Source organism: Manis pentadactyla, chromosome 8 (genome assembly GCF_030020395.1).
Source record: "Manis pentadactyla isolate mManPen7 chromosome 8, mManPen7.hap1, whole genome shotgun sequence".
NCBI classification, from domain to species: Eukaryota; Metazoa; Chordata; class Mammalia; order Pholidota; family Manidae; genus Manis; species Manis pentadactyla.
The window spans coordinates 93897118-93921722 of NC_080026.1; the positions used below are offsets into that span (position 1 = coordinate 93897118).

A 24605-nucleotide genomic window follows, 5' to 3' on the forward strand; every position below is an offset into this window, starting at 1 on the left:
ATGCAACCTGTGGCCCTCAGGGCATGTGACAGTTAATGAGACAGTGGATGTAAAGAGGGTTGGATAAAGCTGTCTGCCTTGGCCTGTAATTCAGACATGAAGGTGTGGTGTCTGGTGGGAGGGCCTGGTGGGGTGGTGGTGGTTTTGAGGACTGTATGCTGCTGACCCAGCTACCCCCTTGCCGCAGCCAGACAATGAGCTCTGACGCTGAACGTTGGGTGGCTGGAGCCAGCTCTAGGCTGAGGCAGGAGGGGTCCCTGAAGTGGCACCCAGTCGGGGAACAGCAGGGGGCTCTGGGAGGAGGCGGGGCTGCAACTAGAGGGGGGCGCTCCGCAGGGTCCTAGGGGCGAGCTGGAGAGCTCTTCTGGGTCCTAGGGAGCTGGGCTCTGGGAGCTCCTCAGGGAAGACTGAGACACGGGCGGCTCCAAGAAGAGGAGGCAGCGGGCTGCAGCAGACCGGAGGCCGGGTTCAGGGCGCCCCCCAGGGCCAGCCCGGGCAGTTCGCCGGGCGGCAGGAGCCTCGGCCTCCACCTGTGAGATGGTGTGCTTGCTGCCCGGCGCCGCGCAGGGAGAGCACAAACGAGGAGAGTTTGCAAACCGGGAAGCTCGGGCGGCCGCGGGGGCCGGGGCGGAGCCGGAGGCGGAGCCCGGCCTGCAGCCCCGCGAAGCCCTGAGTCGCAGTGGCCCCGGCGGCCGGGGAGGCGGCGGCGGCGGCAGCGCGGTGGCGACAGTAAGTGGGGGCCGAGGTCGGCGCAGGCCTGGCCCCCGACCAGCCCTCAGGCCTCCGGTCGCCCCCTGGGCCCGCACTCTCGGCGGCCTGCCCCACGGGCGCTCCTGGCGGCTGCTCTCCGGAGCCTCTCTGCCCGGCGCCTTCTCCCCACTCTCCTCTCATTTAAACCCTTTCTGAGCTTCTATCTTCCTTCGTCCCCAGATTCTCGCCCTCTCCCTGTGGACTCCCTGCTACTGGACCGCGCCTCCTGGGTGTGGGGGGCCTGGGTATGAACGAGTCAGGCCAGAGGATCCAGAAGGTGGCTGACTCCTGGTCCAGACTGGGGAGCTCGAGGCTGGGCTATTACCTCCGACGCCGCTCCTGCCGTGGCCTCTGGGCGGCGCTCTGTGCTTCCCAGCAATGCTGTCCCATAGGTTAGCTTCACCGGCACCACTACGCGTTTCACGGATCAGGAAACCGAGGCGCAGAGGCGGGACTGACTTAGCCAGAGTCAGGAACCTCCTCAAAACCAGGACCCAGGTCCAGACCGCGGTCTGCAGTGGCCTCAGGCCCCAGCTCTCCGCTTGTGTGTGCGGGGCCGCCCCTCCCCCAGGCCCCCCACCCAGGAAGCAGGGCCAAGTCCGGTCACTCCCGTCTGTGCTTGAGGACCGCACGCGAGCCACGGGCAGCCTGCGCTAGGGACGCTGGGGCTCTTCCTTACCTTTCTTTCTCTTTCTCTTTACTCCAAAGCCAGCAGGTAGCTTTTATAAAGAGTAATAAGGCTTTCCTCACTCCTGTGACCCAGGACAGAGAAAATTCCTGGCTGCTGCTTGAGAAGCTTGGTCAAGGTTGAATGGTCCTGGACAAATAGATGCCTGGAGCTGAGAATGGGTCCCAGACAGGTGTGGGCCTTAGTGACCCAGCTTCTGGCCCCTGCACCCACCCATGTAGCTGGAGCATCTGGAAAGAATCACTTGCCCTTTTTCTATTGTTCTGCACGGTTCATAATTTTTACATTTTTAAGCACTTGTTAGAAACTGTGTACGTGTGTGTGCATGTGTGTGTGTGCCCCCACTGTCTGGTTAGTTTGTTAGTGAAGAAGGCTGGGAAAGGGCTCTGCTCAGCCAGGGGAATTTAAAATAGATTGGCTGCATCTGGCTGCCACCTGCCTGCCTGCTCCAGGGCACATGCTGCCCCAGTAGGGGAGAGTATCAGGCCGCACAGAGTCCATTTATTCAGTAAACATTGATCTCCTCTACTCACAGCTCAGTGGCAGTGAGGCCTTCCAGAAAGAGGTCTGTACTTGGAGCCAGCAGACACTGGTTGACATTGCCAACCTGCTTGCTCCTGGGAAGGCCAAGAAGTCTGCCTAGGCCTCAGAGTGCTTGGCTATGTAACTTCTCTTTTGCCATTTGGTAGCTGTGTGACCTTGGGCAAATTACTCAACCTTTCTGAGCCTTCCTCTTCATTGGTGAAATGGGTCTTAGAGTAGGACTTACCATATAAGGCTGTTGTCAGGCTCAAGTTCTGGGCACAGTCCTTGGCATGCATGAGTATTAGGTTTAACTTTATTGGGAATTCCTACTGTTCAAATACAGGACAAATCAAGTGCCTTTAAGTCCTCATTCTTTGCATCTGAAAAAAAGGTGGCAATAATTCCTGTCCTGCCTGATTCCAAGGAATGTTGTAAGGCTCTCCTGAAATAGTGGATAAGGCTCTGTGCCTATGTGACAGAGTGTTCCCATCTCACCAGGGAAGAAAGGCACTACTCTGCCTGGCTTGATGTTCTGAGTTAAGGCTCAGCCTCCTCTGTGAGCTTAGATGCATTTATTTACTGAGTTATTGGCTAGGGAGGAAGCCGCTGCAGAAGGGACCACAGAGTGTCCCATCCTCAGCTTTAGGGAAGTATTTCCCATTTATCAAGCTACTGCCATGTCCTAGGTGCTATGTACAGCATAGAAGTGGGCATGCTACCTTGCAGCCAAATTCAGCAGCCAGCCAGTCAAGTGATAAGCCCAGGATGACAGGGAAAATGCTGACGTTTGTGCTACAGCTGCTACCACGGGCCAGGCATTGCCAGCCAGTTGGAGTCCATAAACACTGGAGGAAGTCTTCCCTAGGTTTGCAGAAAGGGAAATTGAGGCTCAGGAGCATGGTGACTTGCCCAGTGCCCTGTAGGCATAGTTGCTAGTAACCCAGAATCTTTCATTTGTCTTAGGTACCATCACAAATTGATAGTGACTTGTCTGATGGTGAGATGTGATAGAGGTGGGGGTCCAAGCAGGCACTGCAAACCCAGACTTGGTTAATTTATCCAGTTTGTGATCTTCTCCCCTTTGGACCTGTGTCCCCTATAATGAAGGAATGGATTATCAGATGTCTCAAACTGGCTTCTGGAGGCAGCTCCAGACACTATGGGTTTTTTTTTTAATATTATTTAATTTGAATGCCTTTCTTTTTATTCACACTTTTATTTTTGAACAGGTAATACATTCACATAGTTCAAAATTAAAAAGGCACAAAGAATATACAGGGAGGTCTCCTCCCTTCCTGTCTCCAGCCTCCTTCCTCAGAGGCCACCACTCTTAGAAATTTCTTGGGTATCCTTCCAGATGAAATATGTACATTATGTATGTTTTTCTCTTCCCCACCCACCCTGTCTCTGCTTTTTTTGCAGATTGTAGCAAATTCTGCACACTTTCCTGCTCCTTACTTTTCCCACATAAAGTTGAAAAGAGATAGCAATTTTTTGCCCAGCAATAGTCCTTGCTCTTTTTTTAATAGATGGAAAGAAATTTGAATGCTTTGAGACCAGGTTTGTCCTTCTGAATTGATTGCCACAGGCCCCACTATGCCACATTGCCTTACTCCCAGCCAGCCCCTGCATTTTTTATTACCTATGTTATCCCTCCATGGGGGAAAGGGGTGACCCCTGAGGTCACTTACAGTTCTGACATCTCTCTTTCTCCCTGATCCTTAAATCTGAAACTCTGCAACCATGCTTTGGTGACCTTGTCCACCCCAGAGTGGGGCATAGTTTTGAAGGATGGGTCTGTCCCCAGCTGTGCCCAGTCTCAGCTTCTGATCACCTGCCCTGTCTCTGTTTCTCTGCTCCAATAGTGGCCATTGTCTCAGAGGATGACTTTCATCGCAGTTCAAACTCCACATACAGAACTGCAAGCAGCTCTCTCCGAGCTGATCAGGAAGCGCTGCTTGAGAAGGTGCTGGGCCACCCACCCCCTAGCCTGCAGAGGCCCAAGGACCGCTTCAATGGTGCCTACATCATCTTCTTCAGCCTGGGCATTGGCGGCCTCCTGCCATGGAACTTCTTTGTCACTGCCAAGGAGTACTGGATATTCAAACTCCAAAACTGCTCCAGCCCAGCCCCAGAGGGGGACCCTGAGAGCTCAGACATCCTGGTAAGACCATGCTCCTTCCGGGAGGCAATGGGGAACAAGCAGCTTGGATGAGGTGTGGGGCAACTTGACTTGGGTGCACCATTCCACGAAGGTTTGCAGCATGCTGAGACGATAGGTGCAAATTAGGAAGAAGTACAGATTATAGTAGAAAGAATTCAGCTCAGTCCTAAGACTTGCTTTATGTTGTGTATGAGTCTTCATGGTTCCTGTGGCAGGGGAAGATAGAAGTGGGTAAAACACAATCCCAGCCTTCAGATTGCTTACTGTGTAACTTGGGCAGAAGCTGCAAATGATGATTCTATGCAGTGTAGTATGGTAAACCCAAGAACCCAGAGTCCGTGCCTCCATGGATTTGAATGGGTGGATCTAATAAAATTCAGCTATGTTACAGAAAATTCCAAAAGAGCAGTGGCTAAAACAAGAAAGAAAGTCATTTTTCTCTCACGTTCAAGTCCGGAGGGTGCAGTCCCAGAGCGGTATGATGTCCCATGTTAGGAACATATTTGCTCCATTTCATGTGTAGCCTTCATGTTCAAGATCACTTCACAGTATGAGATGGCTTTTGGAGCTCCAGCCATTACATCAAATAGGAAGAGGGGAAGGAGAGGCATGAGAATGCTCCTGGAACTAACACACATTGTGTCAGACTACATTGTATTGGTCAGAACTCAGCCACGTGATGACCATGTGAGCTGCAAGTGAGGCTGGGAAGTGTAGTCTTTAAATGCAGTCTTTAACCCAGAGAACTGCATCCCGGGCTAAAATGAGAGGTTGTGCAGTTGTGGAAGATGGGGGAGTGAAGACTCAGGGATAGTAGTCTTGTCACCAGGGGAAAGATGGCTCTGAATCAGAGCACGTGGACGAGAAGGCAAAAAGCCTGGGCAGAGGTAAAATGGAAGGAAAGTTAGGTGTGTATGAGGAACAGTAAGGCATCTAGGTTTGCTGTATGGGGGTGCACGTAAGAGAGGAATTAGGCCTGAGATCGCTGCCTGGGCCTTGAAGTCATTGCTTGGGCTTTGAATGTTACAGTGAGGAGTCTAAATTCTATTAGTGGTGACACCAAGCCCCTTTTCCACCACCCAGGGCTGCTCAGTTTGTGGGGTGACTTTTCATCAGACTGGGGAGTGTTAAAAATTTATTCTGCCATTTGTTAAAATGGTAAGGAAGGCTTTACTCAAGACTATCACAGTAAGGGAGAGAGATCGGGCTTAGCTCCAAATACTACAAGGACAAGGGCAGATTTATAGCCAAGGAGCAGAGTGGGGCATCAGTGGGTGGGAAATTACTAAGAGGAGCTTTTAAGGCTAGGGGATTCTTGTAAAGGCAGACCAAGGACAAATACACCAGTGATGGGGAGTGAGCAACTGGATCACATACTGAGAGTGATTAGATACCAAGGGTGGGAGGATTCTCAATAAACTGACTTAGCAGGATTCTTTCTAAGGGGCTAGGCAGACAGAGGACAGGACAGGGGCTAATAGGTCAAGGCCTAGATGAAAAGAGGGCTCAGAGGTTTGATGAATCTTTGTCAGGAGCCTCAGTGTCCAGAGCTGATCCAGGCCCATGTCTGCTCTCTCCTGAAAGCTCATGGATGGGAGAATAGGGGACATCTCTGAAGGCATGCCAGGCCGGGGGGTTGCCAGCTGCCCCCTCCTCTGGGTTGCCCCAGTGGACAAGAGGGTACCCTAGAAGACCCTGGCCACACCCCTCCATTGGCCCAGGAGGTGGCTCACCACACCTTTTCTAAAAGCACCTTTGAAATTCCTGACCTAACCCCAATGCACTCTCCCCAGTTTTGTAGGGGAGAACTGACATGTCCACTAAAGCATCATTGTTTGTCTCAAGGGCTCTACCATAGCTACATGTCAGGGAGCTTTTAAAATATCTGTATCTGGGCTCCACCCCAGAGATTCTCATGGGGTGCAGACATGGGGATTTTAAGACTTCATACCCCTTCCCCCAGTCCTAGCCCCTTGATTCTGATACCCACTTAGGGCCTATTTCTGTTAACTGAGGAATTCATAGACAGTTCTGGGGGCCAGAGCAGAGAGGTATAAACCCACTTCTGCAGCTGAAGAGGTATCATGGCCACGCAGTAGTAAATGCAGTCTCCTGCTGAAGGTGTGGTCCTCAGACCAGCCATTGCCCAGGAGTTTGTTAGTGATGCAGAGTCTCAGGCCCCACCCCAGGCCAGCTGAGTCAGGAGCGGCATGCTGGCAAGCCCCTGGGTACCTGGCAGGCACAGTAGAGTGTGAGTGGCACTGGTGAGGGCATGGCTTCTGGAAATAGACTGCATGGGTTCAAACCCTGCGTCTGTTAGCTTAGCTCTCTGGCCTCTCTGCTGCTTCATCTTCCTGGTATATAACTCCCACCAATGTCTTAGGGTTATTGTGAGGATTAAGTAAATTAATATGCTTGCAAAGCACTTAGAACAGGGTCTGGCACCACACTCTAAGAGATGTATAAACATTATTATTGTTATTATCATCTGGGGCATGGGGCCCACACTTCTAAGTTGCATGTGGCCTTGGTGTATTTCCAGATGTCTGGCTTCGCTGGGGTGCTTTATGATCCACCCAGTGACTCAAGCATGCCCCCATTCAGCCAGCCTCAGTAAATCACCCAGCCCACTTGGGCTTGGTCCAGAAGATTCCTCTCTCTCTGGTCGGGCACCTGGCCAAGGATGGTCCCCAGGGCTAGACTGCTTGTGATGCTATCTTGCTCCCTCCCCTGTCTACCACTTCAGCAGCCCCAGGAGCAGGCTGCTCAGGGTGAGAGAGGAAGTGCAGGCTGTGGTCTCTGGGAGCCGGCCCTCGCACAGTGGACGCACAGTGGACGTCTGCCGTGAGCTGCTCTCCCTGCAAGGCGATTCCTTCCCAGCTGCAGGCACTTAGCATTCCAGGCCCTGCTATGATGCTTTATTGCCTCTTTCCTAGTGCTGGCAGGTGCAGATGTAGTACCTGCGGCTGCCCGGAGCTTCTGGCTCTTGGCATCAGAGATGAGAGACCTGTCACCCCTCGATTCATGGGCCGGGTCTGGGAAGCAAGCATGCTGGGGTGTTTCTGCATTTTGTGGCCCATTTTTCTTTGCCTAATTCCTCATTCCTGCCACCCACCCCCCCAGTCCTTTCCCCCTCTCTTCCTGATTTCCCTGTGAGATGTGGCTGGTCTACTCTGTCACCTGAGGGCCACTTTGGGGGAAAGGGAGGGAGAGTCAAATAGGTCTGTCTCCAGTCGCCACCTGCAACTCAATTAGCTGTGGGTCTGGTTTTTCCTCTACTTTTGTTTTAATATTTCCCAGGGATGTATACTACTGGATGGGGAGTTTGACTCAGTAGGAATGCTTGCATATACTCCCCTCCCTCCAAATTATGCCACTTTCAAGGTCACCTCCCATTGCAGGCTCATTTCCTTCTGCTTGGAACAGTTTTGGGGATAGTTTAGAAAGCATCCTGCTCACCTGCCCCCTTGTCTTTGTTCTCTGCAATAAGTCTTTGAATAAACCCACCACAGGCCTATGGGCTCAGAGCCAAGAAAATTAGAGCATAAACGAGGAAGAACTGACATGAAAAGATGGTGCTGGGGAGCCATGGTAGCTGCCACCTTCAGAGTTTGACTTGGGGTCCGCCACACTGGCTGGGGGGTTAACCACACTCTCTCTCATTAATCCTGTTTTTCTGGACAGGAAGCTAGGGGGCTCAGAGTGATGTAGTAACCTACCTCAAATCACACAGCTACGCAGGGCTATAGAGAATTTCTTGGAGACTTTAGGTGGATAAATGATTGCAAATTGGTCATGTTCAGAGAGTGGTGTGCAGGGGTCTGTCCTGGAGACAGGGGCCACCCCACACCCTGATCCCATGGAATGTCCACTTTCTTCCCAAAGAGAACCTGTCAGTGGTCTGGCTTCCTTTATTATTCTGGAAGACCTGGTGCATTAGCTGTGCCCCCGCATTCTGGACCCAGCTTCCAGGCTGTCAGCATCTCTGATTCCTGCTCTCACCTGCACACCCCTGCCCTCCCCAGCCTGCCCAGGTCCTCCCTTGGCACTGGGGTTTGTAAGCCTGTGATCTTGCGGGGGACTTCTTGATCCCCTGTGGGGCTTTCTTGATGCCCTCCTCTCGGCTTCTCCTGCAGGCCTGTACAGGCTGCCCCTGGGCCAGGGATTATAAGCCGGACACTCCCCCCACCTCCCCCACTTCTCTGCCCTAGAGTGGAGAGACACACCTTCTCCTGGTCATTCCCTGCAATGAAGCCTCCGTGGCTCCCACTGCACACATTCTTCCTGTGCGCCTTGGCCTGCTCTTCTCTGAGGGGACCATGGAACGTGGTCATATTGTGGGTGGGACCCAAAGTGTGACTTGGTGTCAGCAGGGCCAGGACCCAGGCCTGGCAACTTCCTGCCATCCTGTCCATGCTCTGATCTGAGGGGGCCCCAACAGCCCAGCGAGTGGGACAGGAGGCAGATGCATCTCTGACCCCTGGGAGCCTCCCCTGCTGCCACCCCGCTGAGTCAGGGCCTCCTCACCTGAGTCCCCGGAGCTTCCTGTATCTCCCCAGCAGGTTCTCACCACACAGCTCGTGGTGTTGAGCACTTACTGGGGAGCCACTGCTCTCCACACTTTGCCTGCCTTATCTGCTCTAACCCTGCAGCACCATCGTGAGGCAGGAACTGTTGTCTATGATGAGAACACCCATATCACAAATGAGAATGCCTCTCCCTCTAAGCTGCTAGCGCTTCGGGACAGTGACCACCACTCTCTTCCTGTACATCCTGTTCTCCGTGGCACAGCCAGCAAGTGCCCAGTGCACAGTAGCACACAAGAAAACTCTGTTGCCTCAGTTATTGTATGGCTGGGGAGGAATCCAAGATAGGGATGGCATGGCTCTGCAAAGGAGCAGAAGAAGATCTGGGAGTCATAGTGGCCACTCCAAAAGGAGTTCTTATCTTCAAGGTGGGTTGTCTTAGACATGAAGTGGGATTTCTGCTCTAGAGAAGGGACTCACGTTGGCCTGGTTCAGTAGGTGGGGGCCTAGGGCATCCCATCATTTATAGCACCTTGGTCTTGGCCCAGCCCCTAAAGAATCAAACAGTTCTTTCCAAAGAATCAGGATAGCATGACCTGGGAGCTAGCCATTCCAGTTCAGGAAGGAAGGGTTAAAAGGAACCAGAATGAACTAGTTTGGAGAAGAGGAAACTGAAGGACAGATTGTCAGAGGTCTTGGGAATGACCTGCTGATCTCACAAAGTCCCTACTCTGCAATGTACTCACCTACCCCTGGATCTACCATCTTACTTTATCTGTAGGACGACCTGCTGAGTTAAGTACTGCCATCCTCACTTTCCAGATAGAGAAACTGAGCTCATAGATTTTGGGCCACTGACCCAAGGTCATTTGCTAGCAAGTGATAGAACTGGAATTTGGAGCAGTCTGGAGGTCGGCAGAGCCCGTACTGGTCACTAGCATATTCTCTGGCCTCTCTGTCTACCTTGGTGTTCTCATCTGTGGCTGAGCTTTGAAAGCTAGGGAGCTTCATCTGGGGAACTTTTAAAGCCTACCTGTCTGCCCCCAATTCTGGTGCAGTCTAAGGAGGGGCCCGGGCATAAGCATCTTTAAGCTGTCCAGGTGAAGCCAACGTGCAGCCATATAATCCAAATGAAATGTTACTACGTTGGGGGTAATGAGCACCTGTTCTCTGTCTCCTCTAGAGTGCCTCTTGAACAGGCTGAGACTACATCATGAGAGACTTAGGTGAGCCTTCTGGAAGAACTTCCTGCAGTGTCAAAGCTGGCAATGGAAGGAAGCATTTCCGTCTTAGAGAATTAGAGCAGTCTCCTGGCTGGGAGACCAAGGAATGGCTTTCCTTGGCCTGGTTACTTCAGGGAGTCTGGGGCTCCTCACTGGTGTGTCTTACAATGTAAGTGGATGGGGTCCTGGTGCCCATCTAGCCTAAATGCTTTATGCTTGGTTAAATCTTCAGCCTGTCTGTGCTGTCCCCCGGTGCCTGTAGTTCTGCGTCAGCTAGTGGGGGCTGTGGGAGGAGGTTCAGCCCTTCTTCGGTAAATGATCCCTTTGGTGGGAACTGGGGGCTCCATAGCCACCTTCTTCTTCTGCATTGGCCAGGCTTCTGGAAGAGGAGCAGTATGGCTGACTGGGCCCCAAAGTGGATGTCCTAGCACCTGGGGTGACACAGCAAAGCAAGGGAAGCCATGTGCACCGACAGAGGAAAGCCCTCCATGGAGGCACTCCTGGCCTCTGCTGCTCTGTGGGCTGTCTATGGGAGGACCAGCCAGTAGCTTCTCTCTGCTGGATTAGAGTGTAGACTGTGACCTGTTCCAGGAGTTTTAAGAGCCACGAGTCATTTGTCTTTTAAAAGCTCCATATATGGTTGAAAGCTGGGTGTGCTGTCTCATGGGACTGCAGGGCAGCTGGGAGGAGCCCAGGGGGCGACAGCAGGACTTCATTCAGCTCTGGCCTGGTAGCACCCTCACCCGCCAGGTCCCTGGTGGTGGGCTCTGTGGCCCTGGACCCTCTCTGCATGCAGGCCTGCCGGCAGCATTTGCACGGTGCTCCAGATACTGCTGGGGGGGAAATCCTGATGCTTATTGCACACTTCCTACATGCAGCTGCTCTGTGAGGACTATGCTGACCCCTAATGACATTTGCTGCCTTTACCAAGCCCCCACCACGTGCCAGCCACTGTGCTAAGGGCACTGGTTCATTCATTTATTTCACAGCATTTATTAAACAACCTATTGTGTGCTGGAGGGTTCACTTTCATGATCTCTGTTGGTCTTTACTATTGCCCAGAAGGATAGGTATTATTATGCCCATTTTACAGAGAAGGAAACCAGGGCTCAAAAATATAAGTAATTTGTTCCCAGGCATAAAGTAACAACTGGGACTCAGACCAGGCCACCTGAATCCATGTTGTCCATGCTCTTAACCCTATGCTCCATGTCAGCATTTTCTGCTGTTTTTGACCACAAGGTACATTTCACCTAGCAAGACCTACATGTCCGTAATGAAACAATAGTTTCATGAAACAGCATTTAGACTTTTAAAAAAAGTCTCTAATTACAGTTTTCAAGGAGGAGCAAGTGATCAGCAGTGGCTTAGAAGCTGCCTAGGCTGAGGACAGAGCCTGCCTTTGGATTTAACCTTGTGTAGGTCCTCGGTGGCCTGAGGGAGCAGTGCTGTGGGGCAGTGTAGAAGCTGGGCCAGGGCTATGCGCACAGGATGGAGGAGCACACTGGAGAGAGCAAACCTGGAGAACTGCCTCTAGGAGTTTTGCTTTAAAACACTCTCATTCCAGAGCACTGAGGCAGGAGCTACAGGGGCGTGTGGTCAAGAAGGGTACAAATTTTCTGGTTTGGTTTGGTTTTTCATGCAGGGGACATAAGCGGCCAGTTTGTGTGCTCATGTGAGTGACCAAGTAGACAGGAGAAAATGGGTGCTGAGGAAGAGGAGGAAGTGCAGCTGAGGGAGGTCCGTGGGCAGAAGTTGCCATGGGCAGGTGCCCAGAGGAGGGGGTTCCAGTAGAGCAGGCAGGTGATTCACCCTTAGGAATAGGAGAGAAGGCAGTCAAACCAAAAATGAAATCAAATTCTGGTTGTGACCCAATAGGTGGATTTCATGTCCTTTAAAAGCTGTAATTTGAAAAGCCCTGCTCCAGCCTGTTTGCCTCTAGCCTCACAGCCAGCCATGAGGATGCATTTGCCCCCAGAGAGGAGGGAAGTGGAAGCCATAAGGAGCCTGCTGACACCACAGGGCTACAAAGACAAGAGCGGGGGCCAACCCAGGGGTATCTGAGTCTGCGTCACATTTCCTGGGCCACTGGAAAATCCTCAGATTCCTGGATCCCGCCCTGCTGACTCCTCCCAGGGTGGGCCCAGGCACTGCTGTCAGGGGCTCCTGAGGTGGCGAGGCATGCAGAAACCACTCCTCTGTGCCGCATGCTTTTCCTTGAGAAGCATGCATCACCCTGGATGCAGACGGGTCATGACACTCCTGCAGACCAATCCCAGTGCAACTGAGATCTGTCCACGTGGAAAAGTTGTATAGACTCTGGCAATCCACTTTTTAAGAACAGAATTGGAAGGATGGTGCTGAATGAAACATCCCTTCTCCCCCAACAAAAGTGTATTAAGGCAGGATTTTGCCTGAGCCCTGTCATCCCAGAAAAGGAGACGATGGGGATGGTCTGGGGTCAGGCAGGATGAAGTAGGGCTCCAGGCTTCTTGTACAGGGCATGGGTAAGTGAGAGAGGGCAGTCCCCTCCCCCAGCTGCCCAGTGGTTTGGGCCAGTGTGGATGGCTTTTCTAAACCATTTTTAAAAATTAGAACCAAAAGTGAGTCATTTTTTAAATTCCCTTGTCTGCCCTCTGATTCTCACTGCAGACCGAGCCAGCATGCTATTCCCAATAAATATACCTGTGATGGCCTTTTCCTCTGTTTTTAGCTCTTGCTGTGTTCTGCAGAGGGAGAGAGAAAAAGCCCGACTTGAAACGTTGTCAGTCTGCCTTTGGTGGCCACGACTTCTCAAATTCTCTTTCTATTTTCTCCCCGTGTGCTCACAGCCCCCTCTTCCCACCTGTGCCTTGCTCCCTGGCCCTCGTGGTCTGTCGATCACTCCCCCTCTGCCTTCGATTTTATTTCCTCCCATGCCCATCCTTAGAATCCAGAGGTGATTTCTTCGACAAATTAGAACATGGCCTGGGCCTTAAGTGCTACAGTGTCTCCTTAACGTGATTGATCATCGCGTGTATCCAGAGAACAGAACTAAATTGGAGCCTTTGCTGGGTGCCTTCCATATAGGGGTCATTATGGCATGAGGGCCAGCAGGCACCTGGGGGCCCTTGTTGGCCTCTTGGGGGTCTGCTGTGTGTGTGTATTTGTGTGTGACTGTGTGTGTGTGCAGGCAGAGGCCTGTAGCAGCCTGTGGCTTCAGACCATGTGGACCTCCAAAGAGAAACAGCCTCCCCACAGGCCTGTCAGATGAGCATGTGCTGGCAGATCCTCGCAGGACTCCCTCCTTCTGGTGGGGTTATTCTGGGTTTTCTTCTACAGAGAGCGGCTGGAGCACCCCCAGACCACCTCCTCTTCACCCATATGCCTTCACCCTGTCCCCAGCCCTGAGCCCTGGGAGGCCGATGCGCGTCAGCCTCGTGGGCGCTTCAGAAGCTCCCCCTGTCAGGCAGGGGCTATGCAAGGAGGTTTCTTGGAAGGCCTCTTCCTCCTTGCCCTACCCCATGGTTGGGGTGCAGAAGAGGAAGCAGGGGCTGGCCCTCACATCAGCAGTGACCGAGCCCTGAAGCAGCTCTCAGCCCTCAGAAGTTGGGATCACTTGAGTGTGGCTTTATGAGGTTCCGTTTCTCTGACCCTTCCCTCTGTCTGTTTCCGAGCCACTTCTCTGCCTGCTGAAGTTTCAGCCTCTGGGTGCTTAGTGGGAACAAAACAGATGAGATCAAAAGCCAGCATGGCCCTTGTTAGGGAGCCCCTTGAGGGTGTCAGGGAGCAGTGGGGTGGAGGGGCTGACAGGAAAGGTGTTCCCATCCTGACTGGCAGATTCAGGAGAGCTGGCTTCTGTTTCTGGCTCTTTTCATATTTGCTGGGTGACTAGGGCTCCATTTCCTTATGAAGAAACTAGATGGAGGTTGGCAAACTTTTCTATAAATGACTAGATGGTAAATATTTTAGACTTTGTGGGCCCTCTGTTCTCTTTTCCAGCTTGTCTGCCCTGGTAGAGTGAAAACTACCATACATAGTCCATAAACAAATGGGGGTGACCATTTCCCTTCTGCTATTTATAAAAATCGAGGTGGGCAGATTTGGCCTCAGGACAGTCACATGCCAACCCTGAGACTAGTTCTTTCCCCACTGGTGTTTGAGATTATAGGGGTACCTACCCTGCTTCATTTCTTTTCATAATACTTACCACTGCCTGACATATTATCTGGTTTATCTGTTTGTGTATTTGTCTCCTTGACCAGACCGTTAGTTTCATGAAAGTGGGAACTTGGACTAAATCTTCTGTGCCCAGAATATCTATTGAGGCTGATAAATATGTGCAAAATGATGAATGAATCTACAGGTGTTTGTGGAGGGCCTGTCATGTGCCAGTCCTGGACCAGTGGGGAGAAAAGAAATAGGAGGAAGACCCTTTTTCCAGGATTATGTGGTGTCATCCCACATTCAGGGATTTGGAATCTTACTGGGGGGTCATTATCATACCTGGCACGCTGGAGCCACACAAAGCAGACCCCTCTCCTGCCCAGTCAGCACACCCTACTTACCCCAAGTGTGTCAACCCTGAACCTAGGGGTTACTCTTTATTTCCCTCTATCCACCCCCATCTTCAATCCATCAGCAAGTCCTGTTGACTCTACCTCTGAAACTTCTCAAGTCCCTCCAATTGTCCCCTCTATGGCCGTCACCCTGGCCTCAGCCTCACTGGCTGCTGGCTCCCAGGGCACCCCTTTCACTCCTTTCTCCACGGAAGTTTATGAAATGGTCACTTTAACACATAAAATAGGCTCTCTGCTGTGCCAGCAGACAAGGGTACAAGCTGTGGGGACAGAGGACCAGGTTTGAGCTGTGTGACTTTGGGCAAGTACCTGACCTCTCTGAGCCATGCTTTCCTCATCTGCTACATGACTCTTTCCTCAAAGGGGTGCTGTGAGCACTGAGGGAGGGAATATGTGAAGAGCACTCAGAGCAGCAGAGCATGGGGAGGGCTCAGTGAATGCTCGCTGGTCCCAAGCTTCTCAATATTTCAGATCCTCCAGTGGCGCTTGCTGTACTTGGAAGGAGAGCCAAATTCTGACACCAGCCTGGAGGGCCTGGCCCTGCCCATGCCTCCAGCCTGGCCCCCTGACTCTCTTTCTGTGTGCCTTCTCCTTCTTATAAGGATACCAGTCATTAGATTTAGGGCTCATGCTGATCCACTATGACCTTATCTTAACTAATTATATCTGCAAAGACTCTCTTTCCAGATAAGGTCACATTCTGAGGTTCTCGGTAGATGCAACTTTTGGGGAGACACCATTCAACCCATCATAGACAGGGTGGCATGTAGTGTTAGCACGTGAGGACCGAGACTAGGCCTTGGTTATGGGTGGGCTGCAAAGAGGACCCTTTGAAGGAGTCTTTCCCCAGGGCAGCCTAGGAGGGGATAACATTTTAGCAGTGAGGGCATGGGCTGCATTTTTAGGGAGTTTGGCGCAAATGGAAGGAGGGGCTGGAGGTTGGAGGCAGTGAAGCCAGAGGATTTTTTCTTAGCCCAAGGGAGACCATGATGTGAGTCTGCAAGAAGACAGCTGAGGCTGAGGACGACACCTTCTCACTGAGAGCATGGGTGGCCCAGGGGCTTTCCACAGAGGGGAGGCTCATTTGAGAAGACCTCAGGGCCTTGGCTTTTCCTCTGATGGGAACTCTAAAGGAGCCATGGAAAAGGACTGTGAGCTGGGGAGTGGCTCCAAGCTACTAAAGAGCAAGATTTACATGGCCTCAGGGAGCCTGGGCCTGGAGAGGCCAGTGGGGCCCATATCGGAGGAGGGCAGTTAGAGCAGCACACAGGGGCTGAGGGGCTCCCCCATCCTTGAAGTGGCTGGGACTGTCTGGTCAGCGTCTTCTGGGCCATACCTGTCCGATTCCAGACAGCTCTGTTCTGCCCTTGGGCCCTGCCACCCATTAACACCCAGGTGGGTTTCCCTCACTGGCTGGCCCCCTGGAACAGGTGCTACTCCTCCCTCCGTGCCCAGGCAGCCCTTCAGCTCACCCGACCACACACCCAGTGCCCTGAACACAGAGCCTTAGAACCCAAGGATGCCAGCCGCACCCTTTGTGGGGACATGTGCTGTCGGCTCACTTCTTGGCCTGCCCAGGAAGGACACTGGCCACGGCCCAGCAAGGGAGCCTCCCCTGCATCACCCCAGGCTGCTAAACTCGCTATCCGCTATCCGAAGGCAGCAAGTTTGCGTCCCCGAACTATTCTTGGCTCCAGCCTGCTCACTGCTGCTAATTTCATGCCCCTGTGATCCAGGTAACGCTTTGCTGCCTTGAGCTGCCACCTCCAGGCTTGAATCGCGTTTTCTCGCCCCGCAGGAGCCCGCTGCCTCTGCTGCCGCGCTCTTGAGGTGGGGGCTGTGCAAAGCCCCCTCCCCGAAGCCTCTGGGTGGCCAGGCACTGAGTTAGGCCGCTGAAGCTCATGACTAATTTGCTGCACTTATTTCAAAATGCCCAAATGGCATTCAGGGGAGAGGAAGCTTAACCAGGGCCTGCCAGAGATAAACAGGCTCATTTTGGGGCCTCCCTGCCCGAAGAAACCTCTTTACCTGGACTCTGAGCCTGGAATTAAATACTTCCAGAAGAGACGCTTAGCACGGAGCCTCTCAGCGTGGCAAAGGAGAAGTCTTCCCCGTCATAAAATGGGCCTCACATCTGGCCAGTTGGCTCTGGTGGGTTTTTAAATTGCATTTGAACAGCATTTCTCCCCTCTCCTGTGTTCACAAACCAGGCCAGGGTGTAACAGATGAAAATGAGTTCCCTCATCTCTACCGCAAGTGAATGCGGCGCCCTGTGCTCAGGCCCGTAGTGGCACCTGGCACCCCTGGATAGGGCCTTCCACAGTCTGGGGTGTGAGCTCCACCCTCACCCAACCTGGGCTTTGCAGCCAGGAGATAAGCTGGACGCCTGCCTGGTGCTTCCCAACTATAATGTCCTCTTTGGCATGGCCTGTGCTTATCAGTGGACTGTGTCCATCCATTTGGGGTGGCTGACAGAAGTGAGGCTTTTCTCTTCATCTTTTTTTTTCTCTTTACACTACTCAGATCCACAGACGTGTGGAAATGCCCAGGGGAACAGACAGTGGGGTTTCAGGAGAAGGGATAGTTAATAGGAAGAGAGAGAAAGCAACCCCCATCATTTGCTGGCTTGGGAGGTCACCTGGCCCTAATGGGTGGGCAGATCCCACCCTGCTGGACCCTCAGATCCCTAGAGCTGGCCCCTGCTCACTGCTGGGAAGGTCCATGGGCTGCCAGCCCCAGCCACGGGGGCATCCCAATGCCACACTGCAATCCCAGCAACAGTGTCTGGGCTTGTGTGCCTGTGAGGGAGACAGCCTCAGCTGGAATGGCTCTTGCATTTGTGCATTGGTGATCAGTATCTCCCCACCTCAACTCTGCCCTACTCTGAAAAGAAGATCCTGCCACCAGCACTCAAGTATACACCTCTTTGCAATTCATCCACTGCTGTTAGCCTCAGCCTTCTTATCTGTAAAATGGGAGCAAAGCCAGTTCTGCCTTGCTCTTACAACCTATGTTAAGAGCAAATGGACTGGGGTCTGTGCAGGCCATATTAGGCAGTTTTGTTCAATTGTCAGTTACCTGGTACTCAGCTGGCTTTCCATTTCCATACTTGGGGTACCTGGCAGGTGCAAGGATGACCTTCGACGCTGCTGCTACAGGCTAAGGGCTGAGCCCCTCCCCAGCCCCAGGCAGAAAAGGGAGATAATGGAGGTCAGGGAGATTAGACCTTCAAGGGGCAGAAGTTCTCCTCTTTCTTCCTGGGAGCCTCACCTCACACCAGGTTTGAGAATTCAGAATTGTGACTGGTGGGCCACTCTCATTAGCACTCTGACAGGGAGGAGTGAATGCTGTGGCTCCTCTCCGCGCCCCTCCTACTGTGTTCGGATTGAGTGGACAACACGGTGCAGTTTTGTCTTAGCTCAGGAGACTCCTGTCAAAACTGAGGAAAGCCCCAGAGAGTCTGTTCCAACAAATGTGCTTCGGTGGGAGTCCTAAGTGCAGAGAAGCATCCCTCCATGCCTTTGCATGTGCTGTTGCCTCTCGGAATGCTGTTTCTCTCTCCAGCAGTACCCCATTCCCATATCTGTCTGGCCCACTAGGCTGCAGTCCAAGATGGCCTCCTGTGGGAAGTCCCCCCGACCCTCCTTCCTTCCTCCCACTGTAGCTGGTATCTATCATACGCAGCTGTAGGATTGCACCAGACTGCACACTCCCTGAGGACATCAGGCACCCATTTTTTCTATTTTATACACCAAACCATCTGCAGCCCACTGGGCACTCAGGGACAATGCCACCTCTTCAGTAAACAAGGAAATGGGTTACACAGCAAGGGATGCTGACCTGGCTGGATAGTGGCCAGCCAGCTGGGCTGAGGGCCATGGGATTACCAGCCTCTGGGTCTCCTGCCAGCTGAAGCAGAGAAAGCTGCCTGGGGAAGCCTCATCATTGCGTAATATCCTGCCCTGCATCATCCACCCTTCCCACCCTGCCTTCTTGCTAAATCACACAGTCTTCCACCTGCAGTTATGTACGGCCTGAACTGACCCCCAGGACTACAGGTTTTGCAGGCTGTATACACAGGGCTGCCATGTTGCACAACTCTTAAGGAGCTCCAGTCATATCTCAGCTTACAGGTCTTGTGCCCCCTGGGGTTGTGCAGAGCCAGCCTCCACTGTCATACGAGGTGGCCCAGAGCCATTGCCCTGATGGTATTCTCATTTCTCTACTCCCCTGTGCTGGAGCTGGCCTTTGGGATCCTTGTATTCACCTCTGGAGGTAGAAGCCATCTTCATCAACCATGTTGCAGGGCACCTAGTCGGATAAATAACAACAGACACTTCAGGGAGCCCTCAGGAATCAGGCCCATGTGGAGGTGAACTGTGGCATGAATTAACCCAAAACACTGCATTACATAAAATTGCCCTATGGGATGGAGATTGCAGATTGCTTTGGAGGGGGCAGCACTGTTACCATTCTAACTGCAGTATGTTTGAACCGGTATTCAAATGTCTTTACATTTCCCTTAGTAAAATGGGAGAAGGTAATCCCAACACCCCTTGGAAGCAACTGCAATGAACCCAGGGAAGAATTGCCAGCTCCAGGTTTGCAAAGGGCATAATCAAGAATTAGAGGGAGGGCCTTTGCTGTTAGATGCTTCTGAGAAAGGAGCCTGAGGCAACCCCTTCTGTGCCCATATTCTATTAGGCAGTAAGGGGAAGGAGGAGGGAAGGACGAGGAAAGCACGGCCGGGGTGAAAGAGCAAACACAGGCTGGCCACAGCTTTGCAACTAAACATGTCTGGTTGCTCAGGCGCACAGGATGTCTCCAGTGAAGCCACTTGGAGCCACCACATTTCAGAACAGTCAGGGGAGCAGAAAGGCAAGCAATTTATCTCTTGTCTCCTTCCCATCTCCTGCTTCTCATTGGTCAAAGTCTACGTCGTGGGGCTTTGCCTCCCCAACCCTTCTGAGAGTGTCACCCGGCCCCTCCCACAGCCAACTGGGGAGCGAGAGCCTCTGAGGGTGCTGCCTGGGCAACGTGCAGTCCCAGGGTCTCTCCTTTGCAGTCGGCTTCTCCTTTGGTGGCATCCTGGCAGTGGCCTTATGACCATGGGACTAAGTAGCAAGGCAAATGGCCTGAGGGGCAGGCAAGGTGGGCAGATCTGGATGGCACATAAACTAAGTCCAGTTTCTTGAAATCAGTGCATACCACTTGCAAAAATGATCCTCATGTCAGCAAAGGATTTGGTGAGGAAAGGCTTGGGAGCCTGATGTGGTCAGCAAGCACAGACCGTCTTTCCTTCATGGGCAGACATGCTCGTTTTCATGTCTGGCAGGAAATTGAATAAAAGGTCATGATGAGCTATCCCTGTTTTCATCAAGAAAGTGAGTTTTAAATTTTAACAGGAAGGCTGCAATATTCAGAAAAACCCTGGTTAGTAGGAACTCAGCTATCGGAAACACTTGTTAATTAGGATTGTGTTGCTGCCTAACAGAATGCTGCAAACTTGGCCTAAAACAACACACGTTTCTTATGTCCTGGTGTCTGTAGGCCAGGAATCTGGGCATGGGTCCTCGGCTCAGGGTCTCACATGGCCTCAGTCAAGGGGTTCGGTCAGGGCTGTAGTCTCATTAGAGGCTTGACTGGAGAAGGATGACTTCAGGCTTACTTGGGTGGTTGGCAGAATTCAGTTCCTTGCAGGTAAAGGACCAAGAGCACCAGTTTCTTGCTAAGTGTTGGCCAGAAACCATCACTCTCAGCAACTAGGGGTCACCTGCAGTCCTTGCCACATGGGGTTCCCCAACACAGCCACCTGCCTCCTCCAAGCCAACAAGGGAGAAAATGAGCCCAGCAAGACAGGGACCACCACCCATGGAATATAATCACATACACATAATCGCACACACCCATTACCTACGCTGTATTCTCTTGGCTAGAAGCAAGGTACAGGTCTTGCCCATGCTCGCTGGAGGGGGTCACCCTGGGGCATGAACACAGGAGGCCAGGATCGTGGGGGTCACCCTAAGAGTCTGCCCACCACACCTCATTTTGGTAGAACTCCACTTACAGGCAAAAGTAGTAAATAATTTAAATAAAAACCACCACATGTTTATGTCAGGAATTAAGCTTAAAAAAAGAAAAGACTCCATGGGATGTGCTGAATCAACCTACATCACTGTCTGCAGCCCCTAATCATACCAGTAGAAAGGTGGCCCAGGGTCAAGTCCATTCTACACCTGCACCCCTCTGTCCTCCCTCTCCTTACATGCTCTTTGTAAAGAGGAGAAATGGGCTCAGTCAACAGAAGTGAGTCATAGCCTTACCCTGGTGTCAATATTTCAAAAGCTTTCAGCATTAAAAGAACAATTTTTCTGCTTAAGTATCAACAAACCAAAACATTCAACTACCTAGAAAATCCCCATTCCTAAAATGTCCAGGGAACCTGAGCCTGCTCAAAAAAATGACAAGAATTCTGCCTCCCATGTGATGGTTGTTCACAGACTTGCGGTGGAGTGAGCGGCTGCTGAATAAAGGAATCGTCACCGGGCGCTTGTGCCTGGCGCAAGCTGAGGCCCCGTCTGCAGCCATCTCTTCTTTGGGGCCTTTTTCCATTGCTCCTGCCCAGCACCTGCCTGACCTCACGTAGGCTCAGCCACTGTGTCAAGAGGTAATTGACTGAGTGCCTCAGACCAGTCCAGGCTCTGCTGAGCCCATCAGGGCAGGAACAATGAGGTGGCACCTCAAAGGAGGAAGGCTGTTTCTAAGGCTCATGGTTGATGGACCGCACTAACTGTGATTATCATTTTAATTGCAAGGCCACCACAACCTTATATTCAGGGTGCAGATTGCAAAGACCACAAAGTGCTCTGCAGGCTTAAAAAGGGACCGTGGAATGGTCTGTTTCAGACTAGAAGGAACCCATTATGACGTCTTTCTTTCTTGGCCTCCACGTTGACTCAAACTCTCCCAGAAAGGAAAGCTCTAACCCTTTGTTTCGTGTCTGACTCAAATCCCATCTCCCCTGGGCCCTTTCCCCAAATCCATACTCATTCCCATTCTCTCAAGTACTCTGCCCGGTCTCATCCCTCTCCCAGACCTGGAACTCTCTTACAGAACTCACTGCTCCTAACTCTGATTTGGCAAAAAAAAACACAGAATTCTGACATCTTTTCCTATGGTGTTTTGAGATGTTAAAAAGCCTTCACACTCTATCTTACACTCCCACCGGGACACTGTGTTCTTAATGGGCAAGAAGCATGTCTTATACTCCAGTGATCCCTGCAATTGCCACTTCTCTGCACACATTGTTCTTTGTGCTTCACACATTTGTAACTCAAAATATTTTCTCAGTTAAGTTCAAATTCATAAGCTATCTCAAATTGAATACTCAGAGACTCTGTTAATTTTTCACAGTAAACAGTATAAATCATATGAAGCCCTGTATTTGGTAGAGAGTAAATGTTTAATGCATGTAAGCTGTCGTCATGGCTGAAGCCCCTCACCATTGCCAACCTGGGGGTCATGGCTTGACACATGTAGTCCTTCCCAATGTTTGTTTTTTTTAAGACAGGTATATTGAGGGATACTATACACCCAGTAAAGTCTACTGTAATGAGCAGACAGTTCTCTGGGTTTTGAAAAATGTGTACAGTTGCCACACAGCATCTCTAGCTGTAAGTTCCAGCACATTCTAATCAGGAATTCTTCATCTTATCTGTGGTCTCATGCACCCTGTCTGTAATAGCCTTGAGCTGCTACTAGGAAATGTCCTTTCTCCTCATCTTGGCCTCTCTAGGAGCCACTTCCCAAAATGGCTTTGACCTTGCATAGCAGCTCTATTGAGGGAGCAAATCCAGAGTCAGAACAGTTTCCCTGCAGGGTTCAGGACCTGGTGTATTTCTAAGAGGCCTCACTTGGTTGTAAGAATGTGAGAATGTGGTTGGATCATAAAACCATTCTCCAAATGGAACTCTGAAATTTGACAGTGGTGTATGAAGGCTGGTAGGGCAAAGTTTTTCTTTAGATACATACGTTAGAGTCCTGTCTCCATTGCCTCCATGTGTGGGATAGGTAGAATGGCTGGGACTTTGGGCTACAGAGCATTAGGGACCCCTCTGAAGGCTGGGACAATGTCTTTCTTTCCTTGCGTCCCCAGCACTTAGCACAGTCATATTGGCCTCTGTTTGTTGAGTGACAGAGTGCGTGGTCTTAGGTTGGAGATGGAGCAGGACCATGCTGTCTTGGGGTAAACTCATCTATCACTCATAGGTATCTGAAGACAGGGGACAAACCCCACCAAGAGGGACCCTGTCTCTGCTTTCTGGTGGGGGCCCTCCCCTCCATCCTCAGTGACCTCAGTGGCGCCCTCGCTTATGTGCTTGCAGAACTACTTTGAGAGCTACCTTACCATCGCCTCCACCGTGCCCTCCGTGCTGTGCCTTGTGGCGAACTTCCTGCTTGTCAACAGGTAGGCCCCTTGCCTTCTCTTAGGCCCCCAACTTGCCCCCCGAGCCTCTTCCCTTTCGTCAGTGGCTTTTTTCTGCCTGTTTAAATGGTGACCACCAAAGTAGGAGGCAGACAGCCCACTCCTCCTTGAAGACTGAGAAGTCAGATCAGTGACCAGAGGCCCTGCCTATGGAATGCCCAGTCAGGGAACTGGGTATTCATTTTCTAGTCACAAGCTGTGACGTTGTATTAGCAGCTAGCAAGAGGTATATGGGCACATGGGTCTTCTTCCCTTTTTCTCTCAGGGCAGCCTGTCTGTCAACAGCTGCCTGAACTGCATATTTTGCAGTCAAGGGACACCACATGGAGGGTGGGGGCAGGGCCCCAGCAATCAAAGCTTGTGGAAGTTGGTCTTCCAAGCATTTCTGAAAGCAGTCGAAAGTTAAGAGCCTAGCACCCCACAGCTCTGGCTCTCACTGTGTGGAGACGGGTCACCTAACTGCTCAGTGCTAAGCTAGTTAACACCAGCTCACATACCAACCACTCACAAAGGACTCAGCAGGGAACTGCAGACATTCTTGTGCAGGGCTGGGAGATAGCCTCCATCCAGATGTGCTGTGCAAGAAGGAATGCTTTAGGAGACAGCCAGGCAAATTAGCATGTCTTTTGGACCCCACTGGGTGACTGTTGCCCGTTCATTCTCATTTTAGGCTTACAAAGGCAACAGCCCAAGCTACTTTGCCTGAATTTCCCCTATACTACTGCCAGATAATAATAGTGGATACATTATGATTCAGAAACCTGGATTTCTCTTGGGCACAACTAACTGAAACCTTAACTCACTGTTGGCAACTTTGTTTTACCTAACTTTGCTCAGTTTGAAGTGACTGCCTAGGTCTCTGGTTGAACAGGATTCTAAGGCAGGTCTGGCTTGAGGGAGTGTGCTGTGATCAATTAGTGATGTCTTCTCTGAGTACAGGAGGAGACAGGGAAGCATGTGTGCCCCATGTGTGTTAAGCCTGACTAGACCGTTCTTTCCAAATGTATTATGCTATCGGGCTATTCCAATTGTATATTGTATAAAAATGACCCCAAGCATTAAAACAGTAATGATAATTAGTATCTCTCCTGGTTCTGGGAGTCAGCAGGCTCAGTTGGCAGCTCTGGCTTGGTGTCTTCACACAGCTGCCGACCCTGGGGCTGGAGCTGCTGGGCCTCCTTGGCACCTCTCTCTCTCTCTTTCTGGTCTCTTCCTCTGGTCACTTGTGTGGTGGTCTCAGGTGGTGGGTCTTTTCATATTGTGGCTGAAGAATAAGTGCTCCAAGAGACCAAGGCAGAAGCTATGTGGTTTTTGTAACCTAATCTCTGCAGTTGCACAGAGTCACCTGGGCCCTACTCACCTGGTCAAGGCAGTTACAGTGCCCACTTGGTTTCAAGGGAACATAGACCCACCACTCCATGGAAGGAACGTCAAAGAATGTGCACCCATCTTAAAACCAGAGTGCAGGCTGGGAGAGCAAGAAGGCGAATGGTGCTTCATTGGCCTGAGGGCCTTGCAACCCCGATCACAAGTTAGCTGGTCCTAAATCTGCCTCCGTATGCCTTCCCTTGGCACACAGGGCTACATCAGTGTCCTGGCAGGTGGGGCACAGCCTCTAGAGACCCCACCCCAGGAGGAGGGGAGCTAGGAGCAGAGCCAGGAGTTGCCTCAGTGCTGCCAGCCCC

The 24605-nt window shown here is 51.7% G+C and overlaps 1 protein-coding gene across 4 annotated transcripts in view; it reads left to right on the plus strand.

The window, feature by feature from the left end:
- The first annotated feature begins 227 nt into the window (after positions 1-227).
- The window catches only part of SLC29A3 (solute carrier family 29 member 3), a 42568-nt gene continuing 18190 nt past the window's right edge, over positions 228-24605 (plus strand). For 2 of the 4 annotated variants that reach the window (XM_036928482.2, XM_036928484.2), the window contains exons 1-4: positions 650-729; positions 931-1142; positions 3829-4127; positions 22820-22902. In XM_036928482.2, coding sequence (XP_036784377.2) covers positions 998-1142; positions 3829-4127; positions 22820-22902 — 527 coding nt within the window. In that variant the 5' untranslated portion in view covers positions 650-729; positions 931-997. Of the gene's footprint in view, positions 730-930; positions 1143-3828; positions 4128-22819; positions 22903-24605 lie in introns of all 4 variants that reach the window. The other 2 variants (XM_057505955.1, XM_036928486.2) reach the window with 2 other exon arrangements.